Source organism: Trichechus manatus, unplaced genomic scaffold (assembly GCF_000243295.1).
Source record: "Trichechus manatus latirostris isolate Lorelei unplaced genomic scaffold, TriManLat1.0 scaffold00018, whole genome shotgun sequence".
NCBI lineage: Eukaryota > Metazoa > Chordata > Mammalia > Sirenia > Trichechidae > Trichechus > Trichechus manatus.
Window position 1 is genome coordinate 11,007,919 of NW_004443954.1, and position 24,645 is coordinate 11,032,563.

The 24,645-nt window shown below is 42.2% G+C and overlaps 1 protein-coding gene across 6 annotated transcripts in view; it reads right to left on the reverse strand.

Moving 5' to 3' along the window:
* Positions 1–24,645, reverse strand: part of SGK3 (serum/glucocorticoid regulated kinase family member 3) — a 157,604-nt gene that overhangs the window by 73,237 nt on the left and 59,722 nt on the right. For 4 of the 6 annotated variants that reach the window (XR_002823350.1, XM_004372546.2, XM_023727768.1 and 1 more), the window contains exon 2: positions 838–1,054. Coding sequence is in view for 5 of the 6 variants with exons in the window: in XM_004372546.2 (XP_004372603.1) it covers positions 838–915 (78 nt within the window). In the remaining variant the exon portion in view is untranslated. Of the gene's footprint in view, positions 1–837; positions 1,055–15,324; positions 15,579–15,647; positions 15,667–24,645 lie in introns of those variants that run through there. The other 2 variants (XM_023727767.1, XM_023727765.1) reach the window with 2 other exon arrangements.

The window sequence follows — 24,645 nt, forward strand, 5'->3', positions numbered from 1 at the left end:
GGGAGACCTGGGTTCGATTCCCAGCCAACATACCTCATGCACAGCCACCACCTGTCTGTCAGTGGAACTCTGTGTGTTGCTACAATGCTGAACAGGTTTCATCAGAGCTTCTAGACTAAGACATGCTTGGAAGAAATGCCTGGCTATTTACTTCTGAAATCAGCCAGTGAAAACCTATGGATCACAGCAGAACACTGTCTGATCCAAAACTGATCATGGGGATGGATGGTGCAGGATCGGGTAGCATTTTGCTCAGCTGTGCACGGGGTCATCATGAGTTGGAGGCTGACTTCACAGCAGCTAACAACAACAACAGCAGCTGCTATGCTGATAAAAAGTTAAATTAGAAATAGACTTTGCCTTTTTAAGTGAAAAAAAAAAAAGGAGATAAAACACTAGATTGAATGTTTTTAAAACTGAGATAGAAAATGATAAATGTCCTAAGAAAGAAACGATGGAAATTCCAAGACAGTGGTTTTTAACATGCGGTCAATGGCTTCAGAAGTCCATTAATCCCTGACAGTGCCCACAAAATGGTGTGAGTGGGCGAACAGGTCTAAATGTACGCGCATGCACTGCCTGTGGCGAGTGGGTCCATCAGTTCCGTAAGCTTCTCCAAGGGGATAAGTAAACTCTTAGGACTCCGCACTAGAACAGGAACCTTTATTCCAGTCAGGATAGACAGGGAAGACTTTGTGGAGGAGATGATATTTGAGAGACAGGAAAATCTGGATCTGTGGAGATGGGACGACCGTCTAGGCTAGGGAAGAACAAGAGCAGAAATGGAAATATTCTCTGTATTCAATGTTTTCCATATGTTTCATGTTACATACTTACAGTAAACCTCTTCTTTTTCTCTCTGTGTTCATCAGAGCTGGGAATGCTAACACTTGGGCAGCTTTCCTTGTAGTCCATGGTATAATCTCTTTGGGTTTAATGCCTCAAAAGGACACCAAAAACTGAATCCGAAGAAACAGTCAGCAGAGGACAAACACAATTAACTAATCCAAAATATAAAACCTCTCGAGGTAATGTTCAAATTCCATCATGCAACCTTAACCAAAAGGAAAAAAAAAAAAAAAGAATTGATTAGCAGAACAACTTAAACATACTATGCTCTGTCATTCCTCGTTCATAGGACCCATTTTATGTTACTTCCGGCAGTAATCTACTTTTGACCATAAGTCTCACCCCAGTTTAGAGACTTAGTTTCTGTTATGTCTCTATCACTACAGCTAAATCACAATCAAACACCTGCATCCCATCTACCCTCCTTGCAGCTAGGAAGTTTTCATAGCTTGTTCACCACAGTTCGTGTGGCCGAAAGGCTAACTTTCCTCTAAAAGAACTCCAGCTTGGTGGATTCAGAGCAGGGTTCTTCCAGGTGTCGTCTTTAGACTTCTTTCATCAGGATGACCGGGTGGAGCCGGCTGAAAAATTCAGGTTACTGGGCTCCACACAAGATCTAACGAGTCAGAATCCTCATATTTTATTTTATTTAATAAACATTACTTAATGCTTTCCACATGCAAGGTAATTTACAAACAACTCATTTAATACTCAGAACGATCCTATGTGGTAACGCAATTTTCCCTTTTTACAAATGAGGCACCCGAGACACAGAGAGGTTGAGTAATTTTCCTACCCAGGATCTGAACCCAGGCTATCTGGCTCTAGAGTCTCAAGTCTTAACCACTGTGCTGTGCTACCCTGCATTTTTAACAACCCTTATGCAATAATTCTTAGGTACTAGACCCCTGGTCCGAGACATTACAGTAGATCTTCATACACAACAGATGCAATTATGTTCATACTGTCATTCCACCCATGGACAAAAGACTTCAGATGTCACACCTGTGTCATCTTTTCTACAAAGCAGCACATACTCTCTAGTAACACCAAGTAATACCTTTTACAGGGTCAGTTTGCCGGTTTCCCTGGATGATTACTCCCAGAAAGTCACTATAACAGCTTTATAACAGCTTTCTCCACTCAGCCACATGCAGAGGCTGACCTCTATGGACCTCACACCTAGGTACCCTACTTGTACCCTAACCCTCTGGCTTCTAGTTGGGTTCAGCCAATGTGGGGCACTAGCGGGAGCCCAGGGTTAAACGGTTAACACACTCACTCGGCTGCTAACCAAAAGGTTGAAGGTTTGAGTCCACCCTGAAGTGCTTTGGAAGAACGTCCTGGCAACCTACTGAAAAATCAGCCATTGAAAACCCTACGGAGCACAATTCTACTCTAATCTTCACGGGGTCGTCGTGAGTCATAATTGACTCGACAGCAACTGGTTATGAGACCAGAGGGTAGGACACTAAAGTATTTATTCCCCCTGCTCCCTCCTGACAGGCGAGGGTTTCTCTACCTAAGGCCACACTTCCTACCAGGTGGTCTCTCCCACGGACAGTTCTTGCCTTCAGGCCTAGGGGTAGAAAAGGCTTCCTAACACTGTCAGTGGGGGATGGCGAGGAGCCATACCTTGCTGGCTTCCTTAATCGTGCTTACAACATATCTCAGTAAAGAGCCCCTTTGCTCACCTCCCTTCAATTACTTTTTAGTGTGCCATGTGTTTCCCACTAGTGACTGATACAGTAACGGTATCAAGAATGACTCCAGAAATAGACCCTCAAAAATGAGACTTGCATTGATGGGAGCACTGATAACTTCCCTGTGGAGGGAGGGGATGGGAAGCTGATAACCTGGCATAGAGTGATAACATGTTCACTCAAGTTACCTCCAAGCCCATCTCTATGCTGCACAGGATGGACTGCAGGTGGGAGGCAAGGTGCTGGAAGATCAAGTGGCTGACGGAAAGGGTGATTTCAAAGACTATGCAATGGGCTAGGGCTGCTTCTGGCTGTGCTTGAGAAAATGCCCACAAAGCAAAGACAAATTGAAAGCCCTGAATTCCCCAACAGATTGGCAGAAAATCTTAAAGTTGTAGAGTTGACATACCTAAGGACCACTGGGTAAGGGTTGCAGAGCCAATTAAATAAGCAACTCTTTAATGTCTCTTATGCTAACATAAGGGCAGTGGTTGGAAAGGAGAATGGTTCTGAACCCTGGAAGCAGGCATTTGAGCAGACACAAACAAAGCTAAGAATGCTGAACTCCAAGTTCACCTGAAAGTCCCTGCTGAAAGCAGCAACCTCCCTCCCTTTGAGGAGACCCAGCCTCCCAACCTCCCCATGAAACCCTCTGGAGTTGCTTCACAAGGGGATGCCAATTCTCCACTCACTCCACCACCCTGCATTGCCTCAGGCCCATGACGGGAGTTAGATGCCAAAAGAACTCAGGAAGAACAAAATATACTCTGGGATAAGATGACTTTTATGTCAAAAAATTTGCAGAATCTTAGCAATTTTTCTCAGGAGGCTGGGGAGCATATACAGGAGAAAATTCAAAGGATGCTGGATCAAGGAGGCCTAAATATAAGACTCGACTGAGCCCATTCATGAGTATGTGTGTGCTCTCCTTTGATTCCGGATTTAACGTGTTGGTCTCAGCACCTGGGAGGGGCACTAAAGCTCTGCTAGGCTGACTGACCAAGCCGGGACTGAGGGTGGCCTACAGGCAATGAGGCTGAGATGACAGAACTTTCCTGGCACACTGCAGAGGAAGGAAGCTGAAAGTGTGGGAGTACCAAATGTGCTCTACTCTGCTGTCCCCAACCACATATCCCCAAACTGCCCCCAAGGGCCCAGAGCAACAGAGCATCTTCCTTTTCCCTGCACTGGTAAGGGGTGCACCACCATCCCGGAAGAGCCCTGTGGTGGCCTTCACCTGTGTGTTGGAGATGATACACTGGAATTAGGCTCCCTGATTCCAACGGGACTGATGGGACTCTGGCGTGGCAGGGGCTAGGCAGCAGCGCCGGGAGAGATGAGACAGGCACAAAGAGCAGAGCAAGCCACAAGGATTGAGTGGTAATGGAGCATTCTGACCTGCAGGAATCTGGGACAGTGACTAATTGATCACCAGGCCATTGGGATGTTGACCTCTGCGCCTCCATCCCATAGGCTCGCTTGCCCTATAGCTGCTGGGTGATTTAGCCAATGGGAGGCACAGGAAGGATATGGGGTGGGGGAAGAGAGGTCAAAAGCACATTTTCTCACAGCACTCCCTCCCAGCCAGGCTTCAGTTTGGTAGTCTCTGCGTTCCTCTCCCTGAAATCGTAGCTCCTGTCAGGCAACTGTCTCCCATGACTACAAGGCTAGGGTGCCAAATCCTTCACCACTAGTCCCTGGACAAGTTCAAGTTATCTAAGCCCTAGTTTCCAATCTAGAAAATGAGGGTAACAACACCTATTTCATGTGGTTGTTGTAAGGACCAGAGATAGTGTAAAAGACCCAGGACTCCACAGGTAGTTATTAAAGAGTCCTGGTGGCATAGTTAGACTTTGGCTGCTAAGCAAAAGGTCGGCAGTTCAAATCCACCAGCTGCTCCTTGGAAACCCTATGGGGCAGTTCTACTCTGTCTTACAGGGTCACTATGAGTTGGAATCCACTCGACAGAAGTGGGTTTTGTTTTTTTGGTTTTATGGTTGTCAGTTACCACTGAGTCAACTCTGACTCACTGCGACCCCACGTACAACAAAACGAAATGCTGCCCCAACCTGTACCATCCTCAAGACCGTTAGCATGCCCAAGTCCACTGCTGCGGCCACTGTGTATTCTGAGTGCCTTCCGACTTAGGAGGCTTATCTTCCAGCACTGTACAGGGCAATACTCTATTGTGATCCGTAAGGTTTTCACTGGAATTTTTGGAAGTAGATTGCCAGGCTTTTCTTCCTAGTTTGTCTTAGTCTGGAAGCTCCACTGAAACCTTTCATCATGGTTGACCCTGCTGGTATTTGAAATACTGGTGGCATAACTTCCAGCATATAGCAACACACAAGCCACTACAGTATGTTAAATTGACAGACAGGTGGTAGAAACAGGATCTAATGTATAATAATGTGTTTTGGTTTAGTATTTATTCATTCATTCAACAACACTCATTAAGCACTCCTCACCAACTAGACAATAGGAAGGCAAAGACAAAAAGAAATCCGACAAGAAACTTATCTAGTCGGGGAGACTGATAAACAACATAGAATTCCACAGCTGATAAATACAATGTTATACGTAGGCATGGTATGCTACAAGAACACGGGGAAGGGACACAAACTCAGACTGTCAGTTATTCTCATCCTAGCTAAAAATAAAGCCAGGCACGCAATGGGAGCAGAAGTCTGAATGAGATCACACCTGTCTTTCAATTTTCTCTGGGAAAAAAGAAGCCAAAAATCATACGTTGGCAAGGAGAGCTGCTGGGAAGAAACATGTAGGGAGACTAAAGAACTTGCCCAAGCTCGTACCCAGCTGACAGACAACAGACCTAGGGTTCAAATCCAAATCTGCCTGACTCTAAAATCTATGTGCTTGTTTGCTAGACCACACTGCCTCTCCCCCAGTGAGATTTTCTTTCCTTCACGCTAAATCAAACCGGCAACCTAATACTATTTAATATTCATTGGCTAAGCTTATTACAAGTCAAAGATGGTGCTTTATGTGTGTTAATTTGGTTGTTCCACACAAAAGCTCTACTGAGTGGGAACCGAGGAGAAATGGAAGCAGAAAAAGATGAAGTCACCTGGCCAAGGTGGCAGAGTCAGGATTTGGACCCAGGTGGACTAACTTCACAGTCTGTGCTTTTGTCTGTCACACCATACCTCCTCCGCCACATACGTGTGCTCTCACGTATGAGCTGGAATCGACTCAACGGCAACAAGTTAGGTTTTTTCAGAGTCCTCTGAGAAGCAATGAAGAAGTCCATCCACTTATTTTTAAGTGGTTAGAAGTAAAATTATGGAAGAGAAACCCTGCTATTACCGTAAATTTAATGTATATTTATTCTTTAAAACTGAAGCAATTAAAATTCTGCAAAATCATCCTCTGGCCAGGTAGTCACATAAAACTAAATGAGAAGAGGACTGATATAAGAACCTCCACAACTAAAACAGAACAGGACAAAGAACATTGCCATTCACATGAGAATAAAAACTGGAACTTTCTGGGAGGTTCACAGGTATGTAGGGCTTTTCAAAACCGAAACAAGATAAGAATCTGCTTTCACACAGCTGGAGAGTCACAAGATAACTCTGTAGTCTGGTTCCAAGGGGCAGGCCACATGGCTCTAGTGAGACTAGGTTCAGATGGTAACCCGGAATGGAAGAGCTAACCTTAACCTCCAGCCAGTGCATCAGTTTAGACAAGGCCAGTAAAACAGAAAGACACCGGTCAGATAAGAACAGAATTTTCAGAGGCAGGTAGATCTTAGGCAGGGCAGTGAATTTGCAAGGATAAAACAAAACAAAAAAACAGCTGTCACAGAGCTGATTTCAACTCATGGCGACCCAATGTATGTCAGAATAGAACTGGGCTCCACAGGGTTTTCAACAGCTGATTTTTCCAAAGTAGATTGCCAGGCCTTTCTTCTGAAGCATCTCTGGGTGGACTCAAACCGTCAACCTTTCAGTTAGCAGCTGAGTGCATTGACCGGTGGCATCACCCAGGGACTCCAAGGATAACATAAAACCAAAAAAACCCATTGCCGACGACTTGATTCCAACTCATAGCGACCCTATAGGACAGAGTAGAACTGCCCCATAGGGTTTCCAAGGCTTTGTGTTACATTGATGATTTAAAAATATATTTTGTTTTACTTTTTTTAAGATTTTTTTTTTCTTCATCACTGTGCCCATCTTTTTGTAAATTTTATGTAGTTTTTGTCCTGGATCTTATCCACCTTTGTTTCAGGATGGTCAAAAAATACTTTATATGAAGATCAAATGATTCTTTTATCCCTAAAAAATAAGCGAAGAGGTTCTGAACCCAATTACCTTCACATCATAAACGCTGCCTAATACTGACTGGGGAACCCTCCCCGGGTTACAAGGTAGATACATTCATAAATATCAGTATCCACCCTTAACTAACAAGGCAGTGAGAGAGGGTCAGCAATTCACACTAAGGTGTAAAGGGAGTTAAGAACAAGCCTGTCTCAACCGGGAGGAATTAGGCCTGGAAGATCTCTCTTTTTCTTTAGTAGGGAACAGAACAGGTGCTGTGTGTCTGGGAAGGAGGGTGCCTAAAGGAGGAGGACTGACTGGGCCAGTCAAGGATGGGACAAAAGAAAATCCAAGCACATGCCCTGGGCTCAGCATGGGGCCTGGGAAGAGAATAGGTTTGGAAAATGGGGACTGATCCAGAGAATAAGAAAAGGAATTAGGGATGAGAGTGGGGATAGAAATGATTCCTGAGAAAAGAACAGGTCAAGTGGATGGGCTTCATATTAAACTAAAGTAAAAGAGCCTTCCCAGGAAATTCCAGCCCCAAACTAACTGGTTACTGAAATTCTACTGTAATAGTCTGTATCTGTTGATTTCCGCCTCTCAGGATACTAGCTCCAGACACATCTGAAATGTTTCAACAGAAACAAAGCACATCTTTGTCACATCTGTCAACTAAGCTCATTGCAAAATAGGTTTAAAAAAATGAAAAAACCAACAGGATCTGGCAAGGGAAGATACATAGTAACCTACTCAACCACTCATCACAGGATGAATCAGTTACAACTTTTCCTGTTTTCCTTCCTAACTAATACGTCCCTCCTTTAATTCCCACCACACCTCCTCTTTGATTTTCCCCTCATTCTATAATCACAAAGTAATCCTAGTTTTTCCTAGGTTTATCACATCTCTTACTGAGGCATAATTTATTTATCCTGATTCTTGATAAAGAAAAGTGACACAGAAATTAAAATAAATACATGCAGAACATCCGGTGTTGGGAATAAGATAATACAGCAGAATAGCCTGCAACCAACAGTTGAAAGAAGTGTCTGAGAACTCCAACAAAAGTTACAAACGAGCCTGCTGATTCCCTGACACTAGCTCCATTTTATCACAGGCATTCAAGGAAGAGACCGAGTGAGGAGGCCAGCAGCCACTGGCAGCCCTTTGTTCTCCAAACTAGAACCAGCACTGGCAGGGTAAGGAGGAAAGCCCGAAGCTCATTCCAGCTGATAACACGTCCTCCGCTCAGCCCAGAACCGGCAGGGCCAGGACGGCAGCAGTGGCAGGGACGTCCTGCCCTATCCTTCTCTGCCTCTGGTCGCCACATAGGGCTCCCCAGCACCAGCGCCTGCCCTACTAGTCCCGGCTTCCCAAGCTTTTACATTCGGAGGCATACTCCCAGCACATCTTCCGGGCAGATCTGAACACACTACACTCCCCTGGACGGTCCTAGAGGACTGTGACCACGGGTGCAGGGACAGGTGGGGCGGACCGCAGCAAAATGAAGTGAGGCAGAAGAGAGAAGTTCACACAGAACTCAACAAAACACAAAAACAAACCCATTGCCGTCGAGTGGATCCCAACTCATAGCTACCCTCTAGGACAGAGCAGAACTGCCCCACAGGGTTTCCACTGAGCGCCTGGTGGATTCGAACAAGCAATGGTAAAATACTGCTGGCCCTAGGAGGCCTCGGAAAAAGCTTGCTCTGACCAAGGACGTGGAGAGAAGAATCCAGGTTGAGGTGGCAAAAAGATGAAGCAAAGACGACAACTCCCACCACGTCTTACCAGGTCTATCGGGAGACTCTCCCACCTCCCATCTCTGTTTCCATTCTAATCCCGTTCAATCCATTCTTCCCACAGCAGTCACAGCAATCTTTTATAACTGTAAATCTGATTGTTTCAATCCCCTGCTTACACCCTTTCCCTGGCTTCCCACTGCCCTTCAAGTAAAATCTAAACTCTGAATTATTCCCAACAACCAGCAAGCACCCACATAGTCTAATCTCTGCCCACCTCTCCAGCTGCATTCCACAGGATCGCTCACCCCTCTACTCACCAGACTCCAGCCACCACACCCTCCTTCCCAGTCCTCATGCCAGCCAAGCCTTTCCCATCTCCAGCCTCTTCAACCTGGGTCCCCTCTGCCTGGAATGCTTTTCCCTCAGCTCTTCACATTCAGGCCTTTGTTCAAATGCTGCATCCACCAACAGGCCTTCATGCCCACCCTCCTCAAATTAACTTTATGTCATCAGCCTGCTAATACTCTTTTCAGCATTTATTACCACCTAGGAGTACATTTTTCTTGTGTATTTTGGGCCTCTCCTACTAGAGTGCAGCAACTTTGACTTATTCACTGCCATGCATTTACTAGGCCCTAATAAACATCTGTTTGTTTCATTTATTCATTCAACAAACAGGTGGAGAGGCAGCGCTGGAAATTCCAACTTGCCAAAGTATGCAAGTGAGCTCTTCAAAGCATCTAGCAGCTCATTCATTCTTTCATAAGTCTCCTAAATCCTCAATTTCTCCCTCTCTACTGGATCACTCCGTTATTATACACATCAGTATGCTATAATATCTTAATAAAACCCTCCCTGAAAATATAGATTTACTTATTGAACAAATGGGTCCCTGGGTGGTACACATGGTTAATGTGTTCAGCTGCTAACTGAAGTCCACCCAGAGGCACCTCAAAAGAAAGGCCTGGGGATCTACTTCTAAAGAGTCAGCCACTGAAAACCCTGGAGCAAAGTTCTACTCAGACACACATGGGGTCACCGTGAGTCAGAGTCGACTGGACAGCAGCTGGTCTGGTTTTGGTTTTTTTATTTAACAAATACTTACACTGTGCTTACCACGTGCAGAACACATAATTAGTCTGTGTTCCAGCCTTTATGATCTGTAGGGATGATCCTGTCTGATAATACCTTTAGCCAAGGCTTTTTACAAACTAGGAGAACTCAGGGTAAACATAGAGGCTGATGGAGTGTCATAAAGGAAACCTTACTCCAAAGCAAATACTTGCTTTGATGGTTCTGTTTCTGACAGTAAAGCTTTTACTGGTTAGCACTTTAGAAAAAACTCCCCAAAACACATAAATTACAACCAGTTAAACATTTAAGTTATAGTACTTATTTAAACCATAGTATATTAGTTTCAAATCTTGATGTTACATTGGCTATGTTACTAGTAAAGGTAGTATACAGAATTTTACCTTAAATTTTTAACATTTCAAAAATTAGGACGTTTACGTATGTTTTGGAAGCCCTGGTGGCATCGTGGTTAAGAGCTACAGCTGCTAACCAAAAGCTCAGCAGTTCTAATCCACCAGTCACTCCTTGGAAACCCTATGGGGCAGTTCTATTCTGTCCTATAGAGTTGCTATGAGTCAGAATAGACTCAACGGCAACGGGTTTGGTTTGGGTTTTTTTAATGTGTGTTTTCCCTACCGTCTCTTGCCTCTGAATTGTAGCTTCATCCAGGAATGGTAAAATAAATTCAGACCTTTACTAGTAAGTACTCAAAATCAAGAACAAAGAAAATAAGCTAGGCTAATGCATGCCCTAGGATGGGAAAATCTCAAGGTTTGGAAGGCAAGAGTAGAGAAGAAAGGATAAAATTGAAATGCAGAATCTTCTGCACAAGTTCGAGAGTCAAGTTTTAACCTGAAAAAGTCACAAGTAAAATAAAAACATTGACTCGATTGGAATATGTAAGTGAATGCTTATAATGAAAAATGAAGCAAAACATGTTACTATATACTGACATAAAATGTAATAAAATCAAAAATTTCAACAACAGACAAATTCAAGTATCTTATCAGTGGAATCACTAGGGTTGGTGTCACCAGTGCGGTAACTCATGGTGTCACTCCCCCCCCATACTAATTACCACAATATTGTAGCTAAAATACCAGAAAATTTGACAAAACTCGTGACTATAAAAACACCAGTGGTGACGAAAACAACAGTGCATGCTTGTAGTGTGTGCAGATGGAACCACAAGATTTGAAACATCATTGTAATTGGGTAATAATGACAGCTCTGACGGATTACATTAGAAGGTTCAAAGAGTACATTAGCAGAGAGTTTTAGCCTTGTAGGCAGGGGTGGATTATCCAACAAGCAAGGTAAGCATGGGCTTACTGTAGTATTGCAGATTAGTAAGTAAGCGCAAGTAAGCCCGTGCTTACCTTGCTTACGGAGTCATCTGCCCCTGTCAGAGACTGCAAATTTGAAAAGAGACTCTGATTCTGTAAGAAGGTGTTGTGGGCTTCAGAAAGACACAGATGCCAGCCATACCTAGAAGCAGAGTCTATGATGTGGTGAAAAATCGTGAAACTGTTCACTACAGATGATCTGGTAAGCAAGGTAAGCATTGTGCTTATCTTGCTTATTGGATAATCCGCCCCTGCCTGTAGGTATACTGATACATGTGAGCTGGGCTTATGAAAACTTTTTTTGTTGTTATAACTAACTTCAGGGATTTTTTATAAAAAATATAAAATTTCTGCTGCAACACTGCACAAAAGTTTTATGGACAGTCATTTTGGGGTCTCCACCTCTGACAGTATCACCTGGTACGGTCTGTACCCACCGCATCCCCCTAGTGATGCCACTGTTATCTTATTTCCATCTCCTTTCTCTGAAGTTCTGAAAGCTTTTGGCATACGTCTTCTCCATATAGCCAGGAAAATAAATTAAGAAAAAAGTATGAACTTTTTTTTAGATCAATTAAGGAAAAGGAGGTAAACCACTTTCTGCAGACCAGAGAGAGGAAGAGAACATTCAGTTCTATCCCGCTCAGCAAACAAAGCAGAGACAGTATTTTTTGTGCCTAGAGATGGATAGAAGGAGGGAGGGAGGAAGGAAGGCAGGCTTAGAATAATACCCCACAAAAAAACTCAAAGCTGCACGTGTTGCTCCATAAAGTCCGTCTTGTTCTGATTGTTTCCTGAGTGAGTTTACCATGAATTTTTTTTTTTAAGCGTCTGCCTGTCCATCTATGTGGGTGTTGGGTATGCTGCTCTCCCCACACTCACTCCCTCCCATGAATTCAGATCTCGGTGTCTTCATTTGTATCTTTTTATTTACTACTGAATTTCTCCCTGCCTTCTTCCTTGATTGCCCACACTGTAGAAATGAGGCTCATTTGTGGAAGCCCAATATTTAATGATTTAAAGGCCTAGTAAATAGAACTTAAAGTTCACTTTTATTTAAAAAGCAGATAAGTGGATGTGTGTCTCATTTTTCTTTAAAAAGTTACTGGAATTTTTTTTTTTTTTTTTTGTTATATGTAAAAAAGAGTTTATATGTAGCAAAAAAAAAAAAAAAAAAGACAAGACAAATGTCCAAAGAATGACAACACAAAGTAGACCATGATAAATTCTCTAAGAAAGGTATGAAAAGTCACCAGAATTCAGAGGAAGGAAAAACCCCCTCCAACTGAGCTTATACAGGCAGACTCTGGGGTGGGTGACATGCAAGGGAGGTTTTGAAGGATGGAGACTCTAAATAGAAAGGGTGGCAGACAAAAAGAGCAAGTGGGAAAATCCTCAGTACAAATGGAATAGCCATTAGTCCAGTCCGTCTGAATTCCTGTCCACATGGCGGGGGGGGGGGGGAGACCCACTCATTAATAAAAACAGAAAGAGAAACTTGTGGAGCAACACCCACCTTGGGATTTTATGGGGCATTATCATTAAAGCCTTATTTTATTCACATTTACAAGCATTCACTGGAAACCACTTTTCTTATTCATAGGAGACACAGGGTGGAAAAGGTGGTTTGAGGTCTTGTTTTAGAGAACTCCGAATGCCAGGCTATACCCTCGAGACTTCATTCTGCAGATGGGGACGTACCAGGAAGGCATGTGAAAAGGGAAACTGCAAGGCTGTAGGTGTTGAGGGTGGAATGAAATGGAGGGGCAGGAATAAACAGGAGGCTGGCAACAACAGCAATGACAGGATTGCAAAAAATTGATAAGAGAATTACGTTAGTAGCTGTTCGTATGTGGGGAGCAAGGTAGGAGGAAAAATTAATACTAAATAACTGGGAGAAAGGAAACCGGAATGCTCCTTAGAAGCCAGGACAGCAAAACTTCGTCTTGCTTACTTTGGATATGTCATCAGGAAAGATCAACTGCCGTAAAATGACATCCTGTTTGGTAAAGTAGAGGGTCAGCGAAAATGAGAGAAACCCTCAATGAGATGGACTGACACAATACCCACACCAATGGATTCGGGCACACCAACCATCACGAAGACGGTGCAGGACTAGACAACCAGCGTTTCGTTCTGTTACACATAATGTCACCATGAGTTGGAGCCTACTCAAGACAACTAACAGCAACAACAAACTGGGAGTATAACTAGAAGCGGGGTCGGGGGAGAAGCACAGCAAAATGACAGTGAACTGGCTTAAGTAATGACCAGCCATGCTGGAAATGTCTGCATCAGATCCACACATTCGACACCTTCTATGTGCCAGGCGTGTTTCTAGGCACTCAGGGTACAGTGGGGAGCATAAGTGCAAGCACGCCTGCTCTCATGGCACTTCCCCTATAGTGGCAGACAACAGACAATCAACAAATTAATAAACATATAGACATATGTTTATATAAATATAGGTCCTTGGGTGGTACAAACGGTTTGCTCTCAGCTACTAATTGAAAGGTTAACAGTTCAAACCCACCCAGTGGCACCGCAGAAGAAAGGCCTGGCAATCTGCTTCCAAAGATTACAGCCAAAAAAACCACATGGAGGACACTTCTACTCTGTAACACATGGGGTCGCCATAAGTTGAAATTGACTTGACAGCAATAGGTTTTACATATATATATATATGTTTGAGGTTGTATGCAATTTTAAATAGGAGGATCTGACAGAAATGGTTACATCTGAACAAATACCTAGAGGTGAGAGAGTGAGCTATGCGAAGAGCAGGGAAAGAGCAACTAACACCAGTATCTCCAAATAATTTCATTCTATAATGCTTTCGAAGTTAGCAGCAACATTGCAGCATACCTCTTTGGTGACCCAGTCCTATTTTCTATTTCCTATCTCCCTAACATTTAGGGTTCCCCATCCTGACTCTATCCTACCCAATCAAGAAAACCTCACCAATAACGCAGTGATAACAAACTGCCTAGTAGGCCAATTTGTTTATATTGGCTGTTTGTGCTCCCACATGGGAGAAAGGGGCTACATTTTAAAACAAGACCAAAGCACTGTTAGAACATGTTTGTACAAAGCTTAAGGAGACAATCATCTTGGTCTCAAAGCAATAATTGATGTAGCAACTCCGAGACTTGTGATTTAAATCAAAGGTGCTGCAGAATAATTACAAATCATGCAATTAAACTACCAAGCAGGATGTTGCCAAGAGAAAAAATATTCGCAGCACCATAAACCTGTCAAAAATAAAAATAGTACCATCATCAAAACTCCAAGTTATATCGTCTTTTGATTTTATAATATGTTGATCAGCAGAGCTGAATTCTAGTCTAAGCTCTGCCACTTATTGTTCTGGGTCTTTGGGTCTCATCCTTATCTGTAAAGGGTGGCTGGTCTCATTTTTCAGATCCCTTTCAATTCTGAGATTCTACATGGCAAGCTATGGGTTGGTTCTAAGTATTTGGATGTTCTGGTTAAGTAGACTTCCAATAATAGTACAAATAAGCATCCACCCAAAACAGCACAATAAGTTCTGCATGAAGTGCTACTTCTTTTAAATAAACCTACAAGAACTTAAAAGAGGCTTACACACATCATAAAGTGCTGCCTTTTTTCATCCTTTTAGAACAGCCTTCAAGATGCTGAGGTTTCTGTATCATTTGAGAATGGATTTCATTTGGAACAGGGTGGAGGATCATCCATAGGGTGATACCCTGGTATGGCAGAAAAGAAACGAGATTTTTTCTTGCGGGACTCAATGTACGGAAATGTTCCAGAAGAGTTCCCAATCATTTCTCACAACAGCAACAGCTCTGAGAAAGGCAAAGCATAGGTTTTCCGGTAGTGACAAATTTTAAGATTAATGCCCATCTGAATGCATGAGGAGATCAGCCAACATTTATTGTTGCCTCACTATGTGCCAGGCACTAGCATTAACTCACTTCATCTTAACAATCCTATAAGATTAGAACTATTATTACCCCCAATTTGTATGTAGGGAAACTAAGGCATAAAGAAGCTAAGTAAACTGAGTTTTCCCATCTAGTAAGTAGTAAAAGCAGATTCAAACCCAGGCAATCTCGCTTCAAAGCGTGCGAGCTTAATTTCCATGATACCCTACCTACATAAACCCTGGCGTCCTTGTTTAAATAATAGTCCCATTACCAGTCGCACCCTTCTTGCAAACTGAATTACATGAAATCAAAATAAAGCCGCGCCTCAAGTTCACTATAGAGTTTTTCCTCCAGCCCTGAACCACGAACTACAAATATATTTTTATAAAAATATAAAAACTCTACAGTACCTGAGGCTTCCCGAGATTTGAGGAGGTAAAGTGTAGAGTGATTCAAACGTTTTCTGTCCGGAAGAGGGTGCCGGGGACCAGCGCTGCGAAGCTGAAGCCCGACCTAGCGTCGTCCCGGCGTCCCCAGCCGAGCGGGGTTCAGGCGAGGGACCGCCCGCCCGCGCCCCGCGCTCCGGCTCGGCGCACAAGTGGCACCGGGGCCAGTTCTAGCCACAGCGCACCTGCCCTGGGCACGCCCGCGGGGTCCCTCCACCTGGGTTGCGGGGCGCCGGGACCCCCCCCCACCGGCTTCCCCGGGCGAGCCCCGCCCGCCACCCGCTTACCTTTGGGGACCCACCCCCGGCGCCGGGCGAGCGGAAAGCGCCGCCACAGCTGCGCCACACTCGGCCGGGCTCGGAGCCGCGCCGCCCGCCCCCTGCGGCGCCCTCCGCGCTCCCCGTCGGGCCCCGCCCCCTCGCGGCAGGCTCCGCCCCACGGTCGCCGGCTGACGGAAGGGGCAAACAAGAGCCACGCCGGGAAGGTGAAGAAAGAGGCTTGGGAAGGGAAAGAGATGGCTTTCTCCCCAGGTTCGAGCTAAAGTGTAGACACTTTAAAAGAGCAGAGTTCACTCATTCGGAGCATTAGCGTAATCTCAATCTCCGCAGGCAGGCAAGGACTATAGTGAATTCAGGGTAGTAGGAGTGAGAAGGAGCCTGGTGGCACAGTGGTTAAGAGCCTGGCTGCTAACCGAAAGGTCGGCAGTTCCAATACAACCGCCACTCCTTGGAAGCCCTATGGGGCAGTTCTACCCTGTTTTATAGGGTCGCTATGAGTCGGAATCGACTCAACGGCAACGGGTATGAGTGAAGTCATTGGAATGAGGTTCAGAGGGACATGGAAAGGAAGCAATGCCGACCTCCACCATACATCTTTTCTCCCATTTTAAACATTGTGGAAACTGACTCCCAGTAAGAATTCTCACACCGGATTTAGATTACTAATAGCTCAGGCATAGTTCAAGATAGCAGATCCATTACACCCAGGCCAGTTTGTCTTTGATGTCTACAGCGTACAACTACAAGTCTTGCAACTGCGTGGATGGATAAAGGAAAATCAGACCCCTCGGAAGGAATTATTTTAACTATTTATGTGCTTGAGTTTAGAAGGTGAAAAGCAATTTGAAGAATCAAATTAGTAACTAATTGAATGATGGTGGAGAAGCACAGGCTCGGTTTTTACAACAAGCAGGATTTATACTGGGTAACCTTTGCCACAAGAATTTCAGAAAATTGAAACTAGATACATATTAGCAAGAGCCGAGCTGAGCTGTGTGGCCTCTAGGGCAGCCACAATCTCTGGAGTCCTCAATTTCCTTATCTGTAAAATGAAGGAATTAGGCCTAGTGACCACATGACCTCTAAATTCCCTTCCATACTCCAGAGTTCACCCTGCCCGGCTCAACCCTTAAAGGAGAAGGAATACAGGAATGGGCTGTCCAGTCAGGATCCACACAGAGAAAACTGGAATTTTTAGAAACAGCTTCAGAGATCTCTGGGATCACTTCATTCACACTCGCCCTTCTGACTTCCCTGTGTCTGTAATAGTAATATCACTCTTCTAGCTCAGAACCTTTGACTCTTCTTCCCTCTCGGATCTCACAGTTGTTCAGCAGCTCCTTGGCTTTCTCCTTTACAGAACCTCTTCAATGACTCTCTCGGGTTTCACTGCCATCCTACATAAAGTTCAAATTCTAAGAACTCAAGATCTTTGATCTCGCGCTAACCTACTTTTTCCACCTAATCTACTTTGTGCACCATCTGTCTGGCAGAGTACAGTCTCCACAACCTACAATTAACATTCTTGCCACTGCACATGTGCATGCATTTCCCAGCTCAGAATTCCCTCTTCTCAGTCCTGCTGTCTTACCTTCCTGACTAACAGCTCAGCTCAGAGAGTTCTCTACCCAATAAAATGCTGTAACACTTAGGACCTGCACCACTAGCGGAGCTACCTTGTTTTGTTTTCTGTCATTTATAATATTTATCCCCAAAACTAAACCATACGCCACATACTAGATGTTCCCAGGCAATTAGGAAGAAAAAACTATTTTCCATATCTCAAAAAGCCTTAAAGAAATTATATGTTCACGTACAATTAGGCTGTTCAGGTCATCGATAACAGCAAGATTCTCTGTTTTTGTCTGAAATATTATAATTCTGAAGTAACACCAATTGTTTCATGCTAACCGAAACCTTTAATTGGCAGTTATATGTAACTGGCTCATAAGAATGGGAAAATAAATTATTAAATAAGACTTGTTTGAGAAACTAAATCTTTGAGCTTTGTGGAAGTAAGTAAAAATAGCCTATCCACTCTCCTTTGTCACTCATTGTCTAAATAAGTGATATATCCATAATAAATGCTTAAAAAGGAGCCCTGGTAGCACAGTGGTTAAAGCACTTGGCTGCTAACCAAAAGACTAGCAGTTCAAACCCACCAGCCGCACAGGAGAAAGATGTGACAGTCTGCTTCCATAAAGATTACAGGCTTGGATACCCTAAAATATTTTCAGTAAGTCTATGATTATTTTCAACGTTTTAAAAGCCCTATCTCTCCCTTGCTGTAATTAAAGTAAGTGATCTTTTTTTTTTTTTTTTTTCAGGCGAGTAAGACTGGGGGAATTTCTGCTTTAAATTTCAAATAAATTCTCAACAATAAGATAAACAAGAACCACACAGCACTTCTGGAGTTGGACTAGAAAGGTTTTCAGTGTGCCAGAAATAAACCTCAAATCACAGTAAATTCCCTTATGTTAGGGGGCCCTACACACTATTAAGATCCTTAGAAAATAAAGTTTCCTTAACTGCAACCTTACCCAGATGGCACAAGTAGAAGCAGAACCAAGTTTGCAGAATGACTACCAAGTAAGAGTGAAGACTGATTTGCAATCTGTCAATGGCCCCTTGTGTTTTGAAAAATGTCACTGGCACATTTAAGGGAGGCCCCATAGCTCTGAAATCTGGCCCAAACAATCTATAAATCACAACTCAGAGCAAACCTTTATAATGTTCTAGAGATTTAAGAAGTATTAAATACCCAAAAACCAAACCCATTACCATCAAGTTGATACCGACTCATAGCGACCCTGTAGGACCCAGCAGACCTGCCCCATAGGGTTTCCAAGGCTGTAGTCTTTACAGAAGCAGACTCCCACATCTTTCTCCCATGGAGCGGCTGGTGGGTTCAAACTACCAACCTTTTGGTTATCAATCGAGCCACCAGGGGTAAGTATTAAATAGGTAGACTAGACAATACACATGCTTCATTTTACAGAGTGATTGTACCAGAGGCAACTGTTTATAGACTCCTGCAACTTCCTTCTTCCTCTCTTCAAAACATGAGGTGACTGTCAAGAGTAGAGCCTTCGGGGACTTCCGAATCCAGATTTGCCCTCCTGCCTAAAACAGCACCACCACCAACAATAACAAAAGCCAGACAAAATATATAAAACAATAGTTTCCAAGATCTTCCATCAATCAATAAAGGAGGTAATCCCTGAGAGATAGGAAACATTTGAGGCGAGTCGTACAATCACCCAGCTTACTTCATTGAGAGAATTTACAAGCCATGGCACAGAAAGGGGGAATGCAGGAGAGCCTGGCAGACTCCCTTAGTTGAGGAGAGGGAGCTGTGAATCCAGGGAAAACAAGGTGGCTATAGTTCACAGGATAGAATGGAAATAACTGTACAGAGAACCCCAGGGATCTGCAGAGGGTCCTCCTCGAGTATTCAGCAGAGTGCTGATCAGCACATGATGTGAGGAACCTACCCAAGGCCAGTGAAAGAAATGAACCATCTTAAAACATTAAAGAGAACAGTACTGGGTACTCACAGAGGGCTGGGAATACTAGCCATTCCCACCAGGCAGACAAGAAAATCTCCTAATTCAATGGCGTAGAGTACTCAGAAGGGTCCTGCCTCAGTACTTGGGAATGATTATCCCTAGACTAAATGTTTATCAGGTCTTGCCAAAAACTCATAAAAGCAAGATCCAAAAGGATCATACTGTTTCCATGTAATTTAACTGTATCTCAAACTAAAACTCAAGCATATTTATAGGAATACAAAAATGGGCAGCACTCAAACCAAAAACCAAACCCACTGCTGTTGAGTCGATTCTGACTCATAGCGACCCTACAGGACAGAGCAGAACTGCCCCATAGGGTTTCCAAGGAGTGGCCGGTGGATTCAAACTGCCAACCTTTTGGTTAGCAGCCAAGCTCTGTAACCACTATGCCACTAAGGTAAAATTCACAATGCCTGGCATTCAATCAAATATTATTAGACATGCAAAGAAGCAGAAAAATATGACTCATAGTGAGGAGAAAAATCAATCACTGAAACTGACTCACAACTGATACAGTTAGAATAAGCAAACAAGGACATTGAAAAAGTTATTATAACTGTATCTCATATGTTTAAAAAGTTAAGTAAAAACAAGAAAGGTATAAAAAATTTCTAAATTGAACATCTAGAAATGAAAACTACAATCTCTTAGATAAAAAATCCATTAGATGGGATTAGCAGATTAGACACTGCAGGACAAAAGATTAGTGAACTTGAAGACATAGCAATATAAATTTCCAAAAAGAATCATACAGAGAAAAAGAAAAGTTTAAAACATAAAAGAAAAAGATAGACAATCAATGAGCTGTTGGACAACTTCAAGCCTTCTAATATATGTGTAACTGAAGTTTCTGAAGAGAAAGATGGGGTAGGGATAAGGAATCAAAAAGATATTTGAATAAATAATAGCTGACATTTTTCCAAATTTGATGAAAACTATAATCCCACAGATTTAAAAAATTAAATAAGCCCCAAATACTAGAGATATGAAGAAAACTACATAAAAGCACATCATTATGAAATTTCTTCAAAACTTTGTGATAAAGTGATCATATTAAAAACAGCCAGAGGAAAAAAACATTATAGAGGAACAAAATTAAGGATGATAGATTTCTTAACAGACTAGTGCAAACAAGAAGACAGTGGAGCAACATCTTTAAAGTACTGAATTAAAACAAAAAATTGTCAACCTAGAATTCTATACCCAGCAAAAATATCTTTCAAAACCAAATAAAATATAAAGACTTTTTTCAGACAAACAAAAGCTGAAAGAACTCATAACCAGCAAACTCACCCCACAAAATATATTAAAGAAGGTCCTTCAGACAGAAGGGAAACGATGACAGATTTCCAGAAGAAAAACATCTACACAAAGGAATGAGCAGCATCAGAAATGGTAACTACCGGGGTAAATATATGATTTTTTATATAATTTTAATATTTTTAAAATATAACAATTGTCTAAACAACAACAATAATTTATTGTGGGGTTTATAGCATATCTCTAAATTAAAATGTATGACAACAATAGCATGATGCCCAGGAGGAGAGAAATGGAAGCATACCATTGTAAGGTTCTTATCCTACATGTGATGTGGTATACAGGCAGTCCCCAGGTTACCAACGAGATCTGTTCTTAAGGCTGTCTTTAAGTCGAATTTGTAGGTTAAGTTGGAACAGGTATATATGGTTCTTATTTACGGTCAGTCAAATGTTTGTCTTAGTACATAGTATATATTTTACCTTTCTATGCATAAAAAACACTTATTACAAAACACTTTCAAACTGCACAATGTTTTCATGAGCATCATAAAGTAGTGCACGTGCTCGATATTACAAACCATTGTATTTAACTCAAATTTTTAATATAATAGCCTTTATGGCAATCTGTTCTTAAGTACAAGTTGTCTGTTAAGTCAGATGTTCATGACCCAGGGACTGCTTGTAATTCAACTGAAGGTAGACTGTGATAAGTTAAAGATGTGTACTTAAACCCTAAAATAACCATTAAACTAGAAAAAAAGAATTATAGCTAATAAACCAGCAAAGGAGATAAAAATGAATCATAAATTATAATCATCCAAAACAAGGCAGAAAAAGAGGAAAACAGAAACAAAGAACAGATGGGACAAACAGAAAACAAATAACAAGATGAGAGACTTAAACTTAACTCATATCAAAAATGAAATTAAATACAAATAGTCAAAATACCTCAATTAAAGGGCAGAGATTATTACACTGGATTAAAAAAGCAAGACCCAACCATATACTGCCTACAAAAGATACACTGCAAATATGAAGACACAAATATGTAAAAAGTAAAAGGATGGAATGACCCAGCAATTCCACTCCTAGGTGTACACCCAAAAGACTCGAAAGCAGAAACTCAGAAACTTGTACACCAGTGCTCACTGCAGCACTATTCACAATAGCCAAAAGGTGGAAACAATCTAAATACCCATCAACAGATGAATGGATAAACAAAATGTGGTACATACATACAATGGAATAATACTCAGGCAGTAAGAGAAATGAAGTCTTGATACATGCTACAATACAGATGGAGCTTGATGACATGCTAAGTGAAGTAAGTCAATAACAAAAGGACAAATATTGTATGACTTCACTTACAGAAAAAGACAAGAAAAGGCAAATGTAGAGAGGCCAAAGTTTTTTATTGGTTACCAGGGATGGGAGGGAGGAGGAAAGGGAGGGTAACGGTGATGGGACAATCACACTGATTAAAGGTTTCACAGCCAATTAGTGTGATTGCTGTCAATAATTGTACACCTGTAAAAATCTGAATGAGCAAAAGTTGTCTGATAGATATATTTACAACAACAACAACAAAGTAGCTGAGGCTGATGATGTAGAACCAAAAACCTCATGGGATTTAGTTCCTTGGTTTGGAGGTTTAGGATCATGGTTTCATGGGACATCCCAGTTAATTGGTCTAATATCATATTTAGTTCTTCTGTTCTACCTCCTAGTTCATTGCATAGCACCTGGGATCTTAAATGTTTGCAAGCGGCCATCCAAGGCACAACAATTGGTCTCTATTCACTTGGAGTGTCAGAGGAAAAAAGAGAGTCAGGAATAAAAGGAGGAAATGGAATGTGTGGCTAATTGTCTCCATGAGTAACTGCTTCTTTCTCCACGAGACCAGAAGAACTGGATGGTGCCCAGCTACCATTACTGAACATTTTGATCAAAGATTCTATAGAAGAATCCTGATCAAAAGGGGTAAAATGCAGAACAGAATTTCATATTTTCATGGACTCCAGACTTTCTGGAGCCATGGAAGGTGGATGAACCCCTGAAACTGTTGCCCTGAGATAATCTTTAAACCCTAAACCAAAATTATCCCCTGAAGTCTTCTTAAAACCAACAACAGTTTAGCTTAACTAGTAAAAAAAAGTTCTGCCTTGAGCATTATGCTATTTTTAAGAACTATCTATATTGCCAACAGAAAACGAGAAAATTTTTGCACAACTTGAAGATTGTAATCGATGCCACTAAGTTGTACGTGTAGATTGAATTGGTGTATGTTTTGCTGTGTAAATTCTCAACAACAAAATAAACAAAATTTAGAAAAAAAAAGTGAAAGGATGGAAAACCATATATCATGCTACTACTAGTCAAAACAAAACCAGAGTGGCTATATTAATATCATATAAAGTAGAAGCTGTCCGTTTAGTCTCTTGTATCTACTTGAGCTAAGAGGCACGCTCCTCACGAGTATCATTTTATATACCACAATCCAGTCCAATCCCTGTCTGAAGAGTTCGCCTCAGAAATTGCTTTAGTTCTGGGCTGATAGAGAATCCAGGGGTCAAGCTTTCCAGGGTTCCTCCAGTCTCAGTCAGACCTTTAAGTCTGGTCTTCTTGCTAGAATTTGAGTTCTGCAGCCCACCTTTCTCCTGCTCCATCAGGGACTCTCTGTTGTGTTCCCTTCAGGGCGGTCATTGGTGGTAGCTGGGCACCATCTAGTTCTTCTGGTCTCCAGGCTGATGAAGTCTCTGGTTTATGTGGCCCTTTCTGTCTCTTGGGCTAATACTTTCCTTGTGTCTTCGGTGTTCTTCATTCTCCTTTGCTCCAGGTGGCTGGGGCCAAGTGATGCATCTTAGACAGTCGCCTGCAAGCTTTTACAACCCCAGATGCCACTCACCAAAGTAGGATGCAGAACATTTTCTTAATAAGCTTTGTTATGCCAATTGACCTAGATGTCCCCTGAAAGCAAGATCCCCAGACCCCTATCCCTGCTAGTCTGTCCCTCAAAGTGTTTGATTGTATTCAGGAAACTTCTTAGCTTTGCTTTAGTCCAGTGGTGCTGACTTCCTCTGTAGTGTGTGCTGTCCTTCCCTTCACCTAACATAATTCTTATCTACTATCTAGTTAGTAAATATCCATTACCGTCCCTCCCCATCCTTGTAACCATCAAAGAATGTTTTCTTCTGTGTTTAAACCTTTTCCTAAGTTCTTATAATAGTGGTCTTACACAGTATTTGTCCTTCTGTGACTGACTAAATTCACTCAGCATAATGACCTCCAGCTTCCTGCATGTTATGTTACACGGCTTCGTCGTTGTTCTTTATCATTGCATAGTATTCCGCTGTGTGGATATACCATAATTTGTTTATCCATTTGTCCGTTGAAGGGAACCTAGGTTGTTTCCATCTGTTTGCTATTGTGAACAGTGCTGCAATGAACATGGGAGTGCATATATCTATTCATGTGATGGCTCTTATTTCTCTAGTATATATTCCAAGGAACGGGATAGCTGGATAGTATGGTACTTCTATTTCTAGCTTTTTAAGGAAGCGCCAAATTGATTTCCAAAGTGGTTGTACTATTTTACACTCCCACCAACAATGTATAAGTGTTCCAGTCTCTCCACAACCTCTCCAGCATTTATTATTTTGTGTTTTTTGGATTAATGCTAGCCTTGTTCGGGTGAAATGATATCTCACTGTAGTTTTGATCTGCATTTCTCTAATGGCTAATGATCATGAGCATTTCTTCATGTGTCTGTTAGCCTCCTGAATATCCTCTTTGGCGAAGTGCCTGTTCATATCCTTTGCCCATTTTTTAATTGGGTTATTTGTCTTTTTTGTTGTTGAGGTTTTGAAGTATCTTGATTTTAGAGATTAGACACTGACTGGATTTGTCATAGCCAAAAATTTTTTCCCAGTCTGTAGGTTGTCTTTTTACTCTTTCGGTAAAGTCTTATGATGAGCATAAGTGTTTGATTTTTAGGAGCTCCCAGTTATCTAGTCTCTCGTCTGGTGTTGGTACATTGTTACTTATGGTTCATATTGTGTTTATGCCATGTATTAGGGCTCCTAGCATTGTCCCTATTTTTTCTTCCATGATCTTTATCATTTTCGATTTTATATTTAAGTCTTTGATCCATTTTGAGTTTGTTTTTGTTCATGG